Genomic DNA, 12,432 nt, shown 5'->3' with positions numbered 1-12,432 from the left:
ATAGTTGCTTTTAACTAAATGCTATTCTGTAAGTTCTAGCCCTGTGCTCTCGTCTCACATGTACAGTGTAGGGTCATGTGGACATGTTTAAATTGCACACCCACGTACACTGACACTGATGATGAAACCCAACACAAGCTATAACAGGACAGTCTTTAATTTCAGAGTATTGAATTGAAGAAATTATATCAGCACACGTATCTGTTTCTTTCGATTTCTGTGCTTTAGGGTCGTTACCTTACACTATAAAGCACATTGAGGCAACTGTTGCTGTTATTTGGAGCTATAGAAATCAGATTGAATTGACCTGAATTGAATGATCAGTTACAAATAATGTAACCTCATTGAAACTGTCAAAGATTATAAATAGAACAGCTTCTCCTGCTCAAAATTCTGCACAAATTGAATAAATAAATGTGGTCCACTGGAGACGTAGCTGTTCATCAAGCTCTTGTGGGTTAGAAAATGCAGACAATGGATTGATGGGGTGATCTGGGGCATGTCGCTATTTAAAGGGAATAGACCACAGGATGCAGTTTTGTTCAAACGCAGCAAAAGAAATTTACATTCTTATACAGTAATGGCAGCCAGCCTTGATGAACCCGTTTTAGTTATGGCATCCATCTACTTGATGTCAGGCAAATGCAGGAAAATGAAACATTGGGCATTTCAAACAACAGAAATTTTTCAGGAGAGTGAGACTATTTATCACATATAATGTGATGGAGTGACTGTGAAAGTCTTGGAGAGGTGGAGATTCCAATGAATTTCATTTGTGGGGCAGTCAGCAGAACGCCTCTACATCCGAGGCTGAAAAACTTCAGATTCTACAGACTGTTTTTAAATTTCAAACAAGATGAAAAAGGCAGCGCGCCATTATCTCGTTCAGCGCAATTATTGCGGTGGATTCGCTCTGGGAAGATTTGTTTTTATCATGTTTATTCAAATGCTTATGTAAATCTTTTTGAGGGGGGGGGTTAAAGCATACAGGTTGTTCTTTTTTCCTGCATGTGTTTTGACACATTTCTTGGATTATGAAAGTTTGCAAACGAGTAAAAACATTGAAAAATGCTATCTAATGAACACAGCTTTGGATGTTTACCATTTGGATTTATTTGATGGGATGTAAAATAGGAATTATGGATGCTTTTCATTGTATAAAAGGTAAACATAGTACAGGCTAATGCAATTAAAACTGATAGAAATTGAGCAAAATGTACTACATATGAAAATGTAAGGTTCATATAACAAAGAGCATATAAAATACACAAGGCTTTGGTCAGTTTGATGATTTTAAGAAATGTTAAAAAGTACGAATGAGACAGAAGAGATCTGTGTGTTGCAGCATTGTTATCATTTTCATTATTCTGGGCAGTATGTTAAATAAGTGTGAGATAATAGTCTGTTAAATAGGAGAGATGATGACGTTCCAGTCACTGGGTTTGATCTCTTTTTTTATCAGCTCTTGGAATTTTAAGATGGACTGGCCTTGGCCTCACCCCACTTGGCAGTCTCATCTTTTCCCTCTTTCTCCCAAACACACACACACACACACACACACACACACACACACACACACACACACACACACACACACACACACACACACACACACACACACACACGCTCTGGGTGAAGCTGACCATTACAACAATGTTAGCGCTGTCTGTCTCGCCCTGCTTTGATAATTAGAAATCGGACCATGTTCCTCTCGTTCACAAATTCCCCACTCTGCCATTGTTGCTTGGGGCCACCGCGCTGTTTGGATGAAGGCTGATTAAATTCAAGTCACTGAGTAGTCGCAACGGCTGTAACAGAGGGAAGGAAAGAACAGCAGAGGAGCCACAGGAGGGGGTGTTGCTGGGAGAACAGGCTCGGAGTGTGATAGCTGTCTCTCCCTGGGTGTCATCCCCTTTAATCGCTAAAGTAGAGCGGTAAAGAAGCTAACATGGCTTTTCTCAACCAGCTGAGAAACTACTCGATTCATGATTTGTGGATCTGATTTTATGCGGTTTTAGAGCATATAAGGAAACCATTCCTGCTTGACCATTTCTGAGCAATGCCTTCAGGCTCTGTACTGGGTGTCTGTCCCATGCCATGTGTTATAGTAAGAGCAGGTGTTTTGATGTCCTGCTGTATTGAGGTCCAAGCAACAGCTGCTGCCGTGGCGGGAACGAAAGGGGCCGCTGGCACATAAAGTAGGAAAAAACATGGCCTCTTGTCAAAGACTACACATGTATAATAAACTGGACAAATATCAGAGTTAAATTTGATTTTCACAGTGATCCTCCAAGTAGGGTTTCTAATAGAAAAATGTTGGTCGGATCTACAGGTGCGATATTTTTTGCTTTTACAACCTACAGAGCTTTACAATGATTACTTTCTAGTGTAAATCGTGACTTTTTTCATGTTTACGGTCCATCAAATTCCTTAAAATTGCATTTATTTGCAAGCAATGTGCATTACAGTGAGTTTGTATCTGTAACTATGTATGTGTATAAATGCATATGTGGGTAAGCACATGCATCTGTATTTATATTCTTAAATTATATCCTTTTAATACACACCTGTATATTGTTTGTTTGTTTGGTGACTCTTTGGCAGTTCAGGTTATTTGTTAGCATGCAGCAGCTTCCAGGGTTGGAAATCTAAGCCAGTGCGGTTATGTCAAAACTTCCACGGCTTCCAATGGCCACTTGAGGCTGACTCTAAAAGAGAGTAAATCCCAACAGACTCACAACTTTACCAACGGCATTAACATGTTTATAGTCTGGCTAAAAAACCCTGTTTTGCTCTCTGTGGGGTGAATTATTTATAACTATTTTGGATTTTGATGTTGCATAAAGTTAGAGGCAACTTTAATTGACAGGTTTTTCCGACTACCGATTCCTTTGGAATCATCATTATGTGGCAGTGAGTATATTTAGCACAGTGAAGCTGGGAGGCAGAAGGAGAACTTTTTTCAGGGCCTGTGCAGGCAGTATAAAACATGGGCATAACTGCCGTGAATTCATGCAGTGACTTGTGTTTTCACAAGTGTTTTCACCACTTCCATCTTGGTTTCTAAAAATCAAATGTGACAATAGTGGGCCATGTGTGTCTTTGAAACTGCCTTAAAATCGTATCGATTCATACTGTATGTGACAGTACTGGTTCTGCGACCCAATATTTGTGTTTCATACTCACAGTTACAGTAATTGTTTGATTATTTTTGTTGTTTTCTTTAGTTCTTAGGCTGTGTTTAGTTCTTGTTCCCATGTCTACTTTATGCTTTTCCTGTAACCCATATTTCATGTCTAGTCACCCTTGTTGCTATGTTCCCTATGTCTCCCTAGTTACTGTGTTACTCTTGTGTGTCCTGAGTCTGAGTTTCGGTCTGTGTTTCCTGTTTTATTTTGATAGTCCCTGTCCTGTGTGCAGCATGACTGATTTTGCTTCCCTTGTCTCGTTAGGTCTGATTTGTCCCAGCTGTGTTACCACCTGTTCCCCATTCCTTTGTCTTGCTTGTGTGTTTAAGTTCTCTGTTAGTTGTTGTTAAATAAAGCTGCCTGTCATGGTCCTGGGCCATGTTGGCCCAGTGTTCTTAGTTTCCTCGTATGTTTATGTTTTATTCCATGTCTCCCCTGCCTGTTACGTTGGTGTTCTACTCGTGCTCTCTCTCCTCCTGTACTTCCTGTTTCACCTCTCCCGTCAGTGTTCAGTTCACCCCGCCCTGTCTCGTCATGATTATCAGTGTCACCTGTGTTCCCCGTGTGTTCCCACTTCCCTCGTTAACCCTCTGTGTATTTCTGTCTGCGTCTCCCTCTGTTCAGTGTGACGTCGTCCCTCTTGCTGTGTGGATCTCCCTGTGTGTCTCTCTGTGAGTTCTTAGTTTATGGTTTCCCAGTTTGGTTTAGTTTATATGTCTGTTCTGCCAGCGAATAAAGCTGAGTTTTGAGTTCATTCCCTCGTGCCTGTGAGTCCTGCATTTTGGGTCCTACTCCTGCCTGCCGCACAGCGCTCCGTGACAGTACGACGTCACCAGATATGGACCCAGCAGCACTCAACCCACCAGAAGAACTGCGTCTGGACATAATCTACTCCGTGGAAAGACTCCTGCATCTGTGGCTCGAACATGAGGGGAAGGAATTTCGCCGTGCTGTGGAAACCAAACTACAGCGCTTGTTCTCCGGTCTTCCCTGGCTACTCAGTGCGCTCCACCCACTCGAACAGGATTTAATCCGCAACGAGCTCCACCTTCATCCCCCAGCTGCTACTACCCACCTGCCTGAAGGGCCGGATGTGGAGCCGCTCGGCCCGTCAGAGCCATCATCAAAAAAGAAACGGCATTCACGCCGCCGACGCGCCACCCCACAGCCGGACATTCGGCCTTCTAATTCACCTTCTGTGCCGCAGCCACCCGCAGCTCCGTTAGCTCCCTCGCCGCCACCCGCAGCTCCGTTAGCTCCCTCGCCGCCACCCGCAGCTCAGTTAGCTCCCTCGCCGCCACCCGCAGCTCAGTTAGCTCCCTCGCCGCCACCCGCAGCTCAGTTAGCTCCCTCGCCGCCACCCGCAGCTCAGTTAGCTCCCTCGCCGCCACCCGCAGCTCAGTTAGCTCCCTCGCCGCCACCCTCAGTTCAGTTAGCTCCCTCGCCGCCACCCTCAGTTCAGTCTCCTGTGTCCCCGCTAGCTCAGCCATTAACTCCACCACAAGCTCCATTTTCACCTCTACCATTGCTTCAGTTATCAGTTCGGTCTGCCACTCAGTCACCCTTAGCTCCATCATCCACACTACCACCTGTTTCTCTTCCACCACCACCATCACTACACCCAGCCATTCAGGCTGCTACTCAGGTAGACATTCAACCCATAGCCCTGCCGTTAATATGCTCTGTAGCTGAGCCACTAGCCGCCCGACCCGCAGCCACTTCAGCCACTCCTCCACCCGTCACACCTCCACTACAACCATCACTACAGTCTCTAGCGCAGTCTCCCGCAGCTCTGCCTTCCCCAGTGCAGTCTCCAGTGTCCCCAGTGCAGTCTCCAGTGTCCCCAGTGCAGTCTCCAGTGTCCCCAGTGCAGTCTCCAGTGTCCCCAGTGCAGTCTCCGGTGTCCCCAGTGCAGTCTCCGGTGTCCCCAGTGCAGTCTCCGGTGTCCCCAGTGCAGCCTCCTTTAGCACAGTCACCCACTCAACCACCAGCACCACAACCGTCACTACCTCTAGTTCATTCCCCTGTGAAGTCATTAACTCCACCACCTACTCCACCCTCACCACCACCGTTACTACAGACATCAGTTCAGTCCCCTGTGCAGTCATTTACTTCTCCACCGTTAGCAGCTCAGGTCCCCGTGTGTCCAGCAGCTCAGGTCCCCGTGTGTCCAGCAGCTCAGCTCGCACCTGAACCTTTGGCCCAGTTCCCCGTAGCAGTGCGGTTTTCTTGCCAGCTTAACATTGAGCCCGGGGTCCCAATCCCCTCTGGCTCTACTTCAGCTCCTGCTGGAAGCTCGGATGAGCTCATCCAGGACTCCGCGGCTCCCACGCCGCCATCTACCTCGTCCGCTGGGGGTTCCAGTGAGCCCGGCCAGCACCTCCCTGTCTCCGCTGGAGGGTCCGAGAGGCCCGTTCAGCCTCCTGTCTCCGCTGGAGGGTCCGAGAGGCCCGTTCAGCCTCCTGTCTCCGCTGGAGGGTCCGAGAGGCCCGTTCAGCCTCCTGTCTCCGCTGGAGGGTCCGAGGGGCCCGTTCAGCCTCCTGTCTCCGCTGGAGGGTCCGAGGGGCCCGTTCAGCCTCCTGTCTCCGCTGGAGGGTCCGAGGGGCCCGTTCAGCCTCCTGTCTCCGCTGGAGGGTCCGAGGGGCCCGTTCAGCCTCCTGTCTCCGCTGGAGGGTCCGAGGGGCCCGTTCAGCCTCACGCCGCATCAGCTGGAGGGCCCGAGGAGCCTGTCCAGCCGCCATCTGCGACCGCCTCGTCATCACCTGGCCCGGCTACATCCGCCTGTGCTTCTGCTACGCCTGGCCCGGCCTCAGCCTCTGCAACCTCGCCTGGCCCGGCCTCAGCCTTTGCAACCTCGCCTGGCCCGGCCTCAGCCTTTGCAACCTCGCCTGGCCCGGCCTCAGCCTTTGCAACCTCGCCTGGCCCGGCCTCAGCCTCTGCAACCTCGCCTGGCCCGGCCTCAGCCTCTGCAACCTCGCCTGGCCCGGCCTCAGCCTCTGCAACCTCGCCTGGCCCGGCCTCAGCCTCTGCAACCTCGCCTGGCCCGGCCTCAGCCTCTGCAACCTCGCCTGGCCCGGCCTCAGCCTCTGCAACCTCGCCTGGCCCGGCCTCCGAGCCTTCGTCTGCTGCAGCCTCTTCAACCTCGCCTGGCCCGGCCTCCGAGCCTTCGTCTGCTGCAGCCTCTTCAGAGCCTTCGTCTGCCGCAGCCTCCTCTTCAGAGCCTTCGTCTGCCGCAGCCTCCTCTTCAGAGCCTTCGTCTGCCGCAGCCTCCTCTTCAGAGCCTTCGTCTGCCGCAGCCTCCTCTTCAGAGCCTTCGTCTGCCGCAGCCTCCTCTTCAGAGCCTTCGTCTGCCGCAGCCTCCTCTTCAGCTGCCTTGTCTGCCGCAGCCTCCTCATCAGCTGCCTCGTCTGCCCCAGCCTCCTCATCAGCTGCCTCGTCTGCCGCAGCCTCCTCATCAGCTGCCTCGTCTGCCCCAGCCTCCTCATCAGCTGCCTCGTCTGCCCCAGCCTCCTCATCAGCTGCCTCGTCTGCCCCAGCCTCCTCATCAGCTGCCTCGTCTGCCCCAGCATCCTCATCAGCTGCCTCGTCTGCCCCAGCATCCTCATCAGCTGCCTCGTCTGCCCCAGCATCCTCATCAGCTGCCTCGTCTGCCCCAGCATCCTCATCAGCTGCCTCGTCTGGCCCTGCGCCCACCGGGCCATGGCCGGCACGCCTGGGACTGGAGGGCCGCCGCTGCCGTCCGCGCGGTCGGCCTCCTGAACTGCTCCGTCGTCTCCTTCGCCGCCGCCGTTGCCTTGCGCACGGCCGGCCTCCTGAACTGTTTCCGCGTCGCCGCCGTTGCCTTGCGCACGGCCGGCCTCCTGAACTGTTTCCGCGTCGCCGCCGTTGCCTTGCGCACGGCCGGCCTCCTGAACTGTTTCCGCGTCGCCGCCGTTGCCTTGCGCACGGTCGGCCTCCTGAACTGTTTCCGCGTCTCCGCCGTTGCCTTCCGCACGGTCGGCCCCCTGAACTGCTCTGTGTTTGGGTTATTTTCTTGGGCTCCGGTGTTTGCTGTGCTCTTCTTTTGTTTTCTGTTCCGAGCCCTCCGTCCTGGGCCCCCGCCGCCCGCCCTGGGTTGTTTTCTGTTTGGTTTTGTTTTTCTGTGTTTGGGCTGTCTGGAGCCAGCCCTTGAGGGGGGGGTACTGTCATGGTCCTGGGCCATGTTGGCCCAGTGTTCTTAGTTTCCTCGTATGTTTATGTTTTATTCCATGTCTCCCCTGCCTGTTACGTTGGTGTTCTACTCGTGCTCTCTCTCCTCCTGTACTTCCTGTTTCACCTCTCCCGTCAGTGTTCAGTTCACCCCGCCCTGTCTCGTCATGATTATCAGTGTCACCTGTGTTCCCCGTGTGTTCCCACTTCCCTCGTTAACCCTCTGTGTATTTCTGTCTGCGTCTCCCTCTGTTCAGTGTGACGTCGTCCCTCTTGCTGTGTGGATCTCCCTGTGTGTCTCTCTGTGAGTTCTTAGTTTATGGTTTCCCAGTTTGGTTTAGTTTATATGTCTGTTCTGCCAGCGAATAAAGCTGAGTTTTGAGTTCATTCCCTCGTGCCTGTGAGTCCTGCATTTTGGGTCCTACTCCTGCCTGCCGCACAGCGCTCCGTGACACTGCCTCCTTTAGTTCACGTTTTCCGTGAGTCCTGCTTTTAGGTCCTACATCCTGCACCGCAAAACATGACACTGTACTTATTTCTTTGAATAGGTGGTTGATTATTCTCTAGTGTAAGGTCACAATTTTCACACAAATCCAGTCAGTGGATTGGGAAATTATTGACTCCGTCTGTGGAGAAAATTGGTCGACCAGCCGATGTAGTACTATAGCTTCTCCTAGAGCCTTGCCGGTAGCATGGCTAAAACCTGAAATCTGACAGCAGACAGTAGACGGCGGGAGCCAGTGGCCTCAGAAAACAGCTTGTTCTCATAGCCCTGTGCATGCCACGAGGAAAGACGAGCATAGGGAGAAGAAAGTGGATCAGCTGCCTATGAAGGTAAAAATCACTGTGTGTCCTGAGGTGAGATCACTGCAGCTCAGTGTGCACCTGATCTGATTGAGGCCTTAGATCAGCACAATCCTGCAGCGCCAGAGATGGCTGGCTTACTCGGGTAGAGGGTGATTGATGAAGACAACAACCTCATTCAACTTTGGCAAGCAAATGAAAGGCATATTCATCTCATGTCAGAACACTCAGAAAAAGATATACATACAAGCCACCGGCGTGGGATTGGAAAGCTTATTTTACACAGATTTTAATGTTCTCCTTTTGCTTGCTTTCCCTCTGTAGTCTGACAAGAAAAAATAGAACTGGAACAAGCTGCTAAATGAACATTTTCCTAAACTAATGTTTTCTTATCATTTTTCTTCTAATTAACAGGTTCACATTGTGGGAAGATAGAAGAGATCAAATGTTTGAAAAACATGCTCTAATTTTGTCCTACACTATCAACATGAAGTTAGCAAAACTCTCACTTATGTGATTATTTTTTAGTTACCACCCCCTGCTCCAGTTATAACACGGCCTGCCTGTATTTTGTATTCTGTGAACACTGGTTATGCGCATCTGTTATCAGCTGCTCATCAAATTCATCATTCATGCTTGGTACCGTGTTATTGATCTTATTCCATCAGTCTTTGTCAGTAGTCTGCTTGACGGTGGATATTAAACACAGCTACTACATTTTCAGTTGAATCAGTGGTGTGCTGCTAAGAGACGTTGGGAAGTGCTTTTCAAGTAAAATGAAACATTCATTAAATCTGTGTTGTGTTTTATCTGCTACTCCAACTCTAATTTCCTGGTCCAAACTTGTTTTATTTTTCTTTTTGTAGTTCAGGTGCATAAAAAGAAAGAAAGAAAGAAAGAAAGAAGGATTAGGTACAAGTGGATAAAATGGTAAATGAAGATTTTTGTTTATTTTTGTCAGAGGCTTTATTCCAAGTTTGAGCTGCAGATCACAAACTTCTGTTATGAATTACAATTTAATTTTCTCTGAGGTAAAACAATTACTTCCAGACAATACACAGCTGAGATTATTAAATTACTTTGAGGCTGAAGGAGGATGGGAGTCATGAAAGTGTGGGTGGGATAGAAAGAGATGTGAGAAGATTAATTTAGCAGCCCGGGCAGGGAACCAGAGGCGACGTCAGAAAAAGAGAAGAATCCAGTTAGGTCGGACGAATAAGACAGCAACACGGCCAGGATGTCAGCAGGTCCTGCTCTGTTTGAGCCCCTGATTTTGTTTGTGAACTGTAATGTCTTCACCTCTAATCTCATACACAAGGTTTTCTTTCCTGTCACATCTCTGAGAGCTTGTTTAAAAAAAAAAAAAAAAAAAGTAAGCTACTTACTTACACAAGTAATTTCAGTCTTACTTGTGTAAAGATTTTCCCCTTAATAAATAAACTTCCGTATTTACTTGGATTATCTACATCTAATATTAAATTTGTTTGATGAGCTGAAACATGTAAGTGTGGCACATGCAAATAAATCAGTAAGTAAATGAATGAATAAAAAAGGGGGTAAATGCTTTTTCTCAGCTCTTTAGGTTTCTGACCATATGGGGAAATTCATTCTTAATCACGCTTACTAAACGTAAGCTGAAAGAACAATAATTGCTCTAGACTGATTTTTGATCAATGAACAAGAATGCTCATGGCGATTAAGAATTCAGGAAGCGGTGATGGACTTCCTTTATTTTCCCTTTATCCAAATACAAAGGAAATACATTTGCATATGTTATTTAATCTTTTTAATAGAGAATGGAAATCCTTAAACAGCCATCATCTAAGCACACTCTGTGGCATGAATACAAATGTTAGGTATCACGATCGCAAAAGGGGAAAAAAACCAAAGAAAATTTGTTATAGTGACACAAATGGATGTTTCATGTGAAACAGACATGCATCTAAATGTATAGCATGCATTAGTGTGATAAGCAATGGGACAACTGTCTCACGGGTGAGTTTGTTAATGCAGGATGTGATCAGAGTGTCTCTGCAAGAACAGTCTGTGCACGTTTACATAAAAAGGGATAATAACGTAGGGCTTCATTGCGTAAAGTCCTCATTACAAAAACGAACACACATATGAAAGTTCCCATGTGCAAAACAGTGACTCTGGGATATAGTGTGGAGAAAATTCAAGCGGTCAAGTCATCCTTCATCATGCTTCCTGCAGTTGGGTGAGTGCATGTGTGGGATACAGCAGGAGAACAGCCTGGATGCCTGAAACCTTACAGGTTATGGATCTGGTGGCTCTCTAATGCCCAAATTCACTTACTTAGCAGTCGGGGAATTTAGGCTCTTGCAGAGGGATGGTGATGCATTGCTCTACAGAAAAGTGTTGGGCTGAGCTTTTACCACAAAACAAAAGGATAGCATCATTGCAAAACTGAATGCAGCATAATAATCACTTTTTCTCGATTATCTTATTTTTGGAATCATTGCAAGCCGAAATCATAATTGAAAATAAAATGTGATTAATCAGCCTGCTCTGCACAGCATTATTTGTTCTTTTTCCTTTATTGTCTTCCTAAATATAACTTTGTTTATCCAAATTTGTTTCCTCCCTCATGGCTTCTAAACCAGAGTTATAATAACCTGTATGCACTTGTCATATCTCAGCTACTTTCCATTAAATCAAAGACATCAAGGTCACACTGGGATGAAAACTGCCAACTGCCGAAAGTGCGAAACGTTACTTAATTGATCCAAGGCATGGATATAAGATCATCAGAAGAGACAAACAACTGATTATGCATAACAGCTGTTAAAAACACATTTTTATTACCAAACTTCATCAACACGATTGATTTTTAGCGTAGATTAGGCCAGACAGTCTAAGCCTGAAGGTTGAAATAATAATTAAAATGATGGTTCTTCGTGTTAAGACAATTTTACCAAAAAAGATGAGGCTTATGAAATTTTACTGAAACACAATGAACAGAGGAAATATTACACCCTGAAGCCTCAATGATATTGTCTCCATTGATTGCAATATTCGAGAGAAATTGAGCAAATATTTGATTTAACTCTTTAAATACCAGCTTGTTTTCAGTTTTGATGAAATGCAAATGATCTGTCTTAGGTTTATAGCTCGTCACTCTAAACAGCCCAAAGAAGCACATAGTTGACATCGGCGACTCATATGTGATGACTTATCTAGCAGACATAATATCAAATTCATATTACAAGTTTTTTGCTCTTTAGAACTTGAGCTGTCACATCTCCACAAGTCTCACACGCATTTGTGATTGTGTTGATTTAATTTACAACCCAAGCCAACGCAAGGACCCTTTTTATTTATTTATTTTTTACATTAGAACTCTTTATGCATTAATAAATTAAACTCAGAATGCACTGCGGCCACTGGCCTACACTAGCATGTCTCTCTCAAGGCCCTTTCTCAATGTCAGCTAGTCTTCATGCTCAAGCATCTCATCAAACAGTCATTACTGTGTGTTGTCTGTGTGGCTGTGATAGGCAAGCAGGTTGAGAAGGAAACTGAAAAACAAAGCTGGAATCACCCGGAGACTTGAATAACAGATAGACTTGGATCAATAGAAGGGATGGATACTTTATGAAGCGCTTAGGGCAAGCAGCTCATAATGATCACAGGAGTGTGTAAATTAGCTTATGGCACACAACGACACTAATGAATCATTGCTTATAAGAAGGGAGATGAGACCGGGAGCAGGAGAAGACACGATAATGAAATACATTCTCTGTGGCAATTGAAATGAACTGAAATAGTTTTATCATTGGTGCATGTTTAACTATGCAATATTTTCTCAATATTAAAAATATAATATATATATCCAATATCTAATTAGCAAAATGTCAAAGAAAACATGGGAAAACTATTTGTTTCATGTGCATTTAAAGAAAACATGCATATATATATTTGAATAGAAGCAGCATGGTGATGCGGTGGTGGTCCAACAGTGAGAAAGCCATAGATGGTCGTCTGTATAGGTTATACCCAACCTCTTACCCTGTTTCCATTGGATATTGGGTGGATATCTTAACCGACTGAGCAGAGCTTTAGACGGGGCTGTGAGATACTTTGGTGTTCCTGTTGAGAATCCTGTTTGTGATGGGTGATGTGTGGAAGTACACAACATCCTGAATAACTTATGATGCACGTAAGATGCTGAGAACTTCTTGTACCGGAACAATCTTTGGGATTTATTTAGCAAATTGAAGTGTTGAGAAGT

At 46.5% G+C, this 12,432-nt stretch overlaps 2 protein-coding genes across 2 annotated transcripts in view; both read left to right on the top strand.

Moving 5' to 3' along the window:
* Positions 1 to 12,432, top strand: part of grik4 (glutamate receptor, ionotropic, kainate 4) — a 362,254-nt gene that overhangs the window by 79,561 nt on the left and 270,261 nt on the right. The gene's annotated exons all lie outside the window — the stretch shown is intronic.
* The window catches only part of LOC147314532 (uncharacterized), a 52,234-nt gene continuing 43,828 nt past the window's right edge, over positions 4,027 to 12,432 (top strand). Inside the window, exons 1-3 of the mRNA XM_086260392.1 lie at positions 4,027 to 4,386; positions 4,723 to 5,004; positions 5,083 to 6,066. Coding sequence (XP_086116518.1) covers positions 4,027 to 4,386; positions 4,723 to 5,004; positions 5,083 to 6,066 — 1,626 coding nt within the window. The remainder of the gene's footprint in view (positions 4,387 to 4,722; positions 5,005 to 5,082; positions 6,067 to 12,432) is intronic.

Source organism: Aulonocara sp. 'chitande type north' Nkhata Bay, linkage group LG14 (genome assembly GCF_057382095.1).
Source record: "Aulonocara sp. 'chitande type north' Nkhata Bay isolate Kocher_YH1m ecotype deep benthic linkage group LG14, A_spYH_male_GT1.1, whole genome shotgun sequence".
NCBI classification, from domain to species: Eukaryota; Metazoa; Chordata; class Actinopteri; order Cichliformes; family Cichlidae; genus Aulonocara; species Aulonocara sp. 'chitande type north' Nkhata Bay.
Note: the sequence above shows the minus strand (reverse complement) of the source record. Positions and strands in the feature narration are given on the sequence as shown.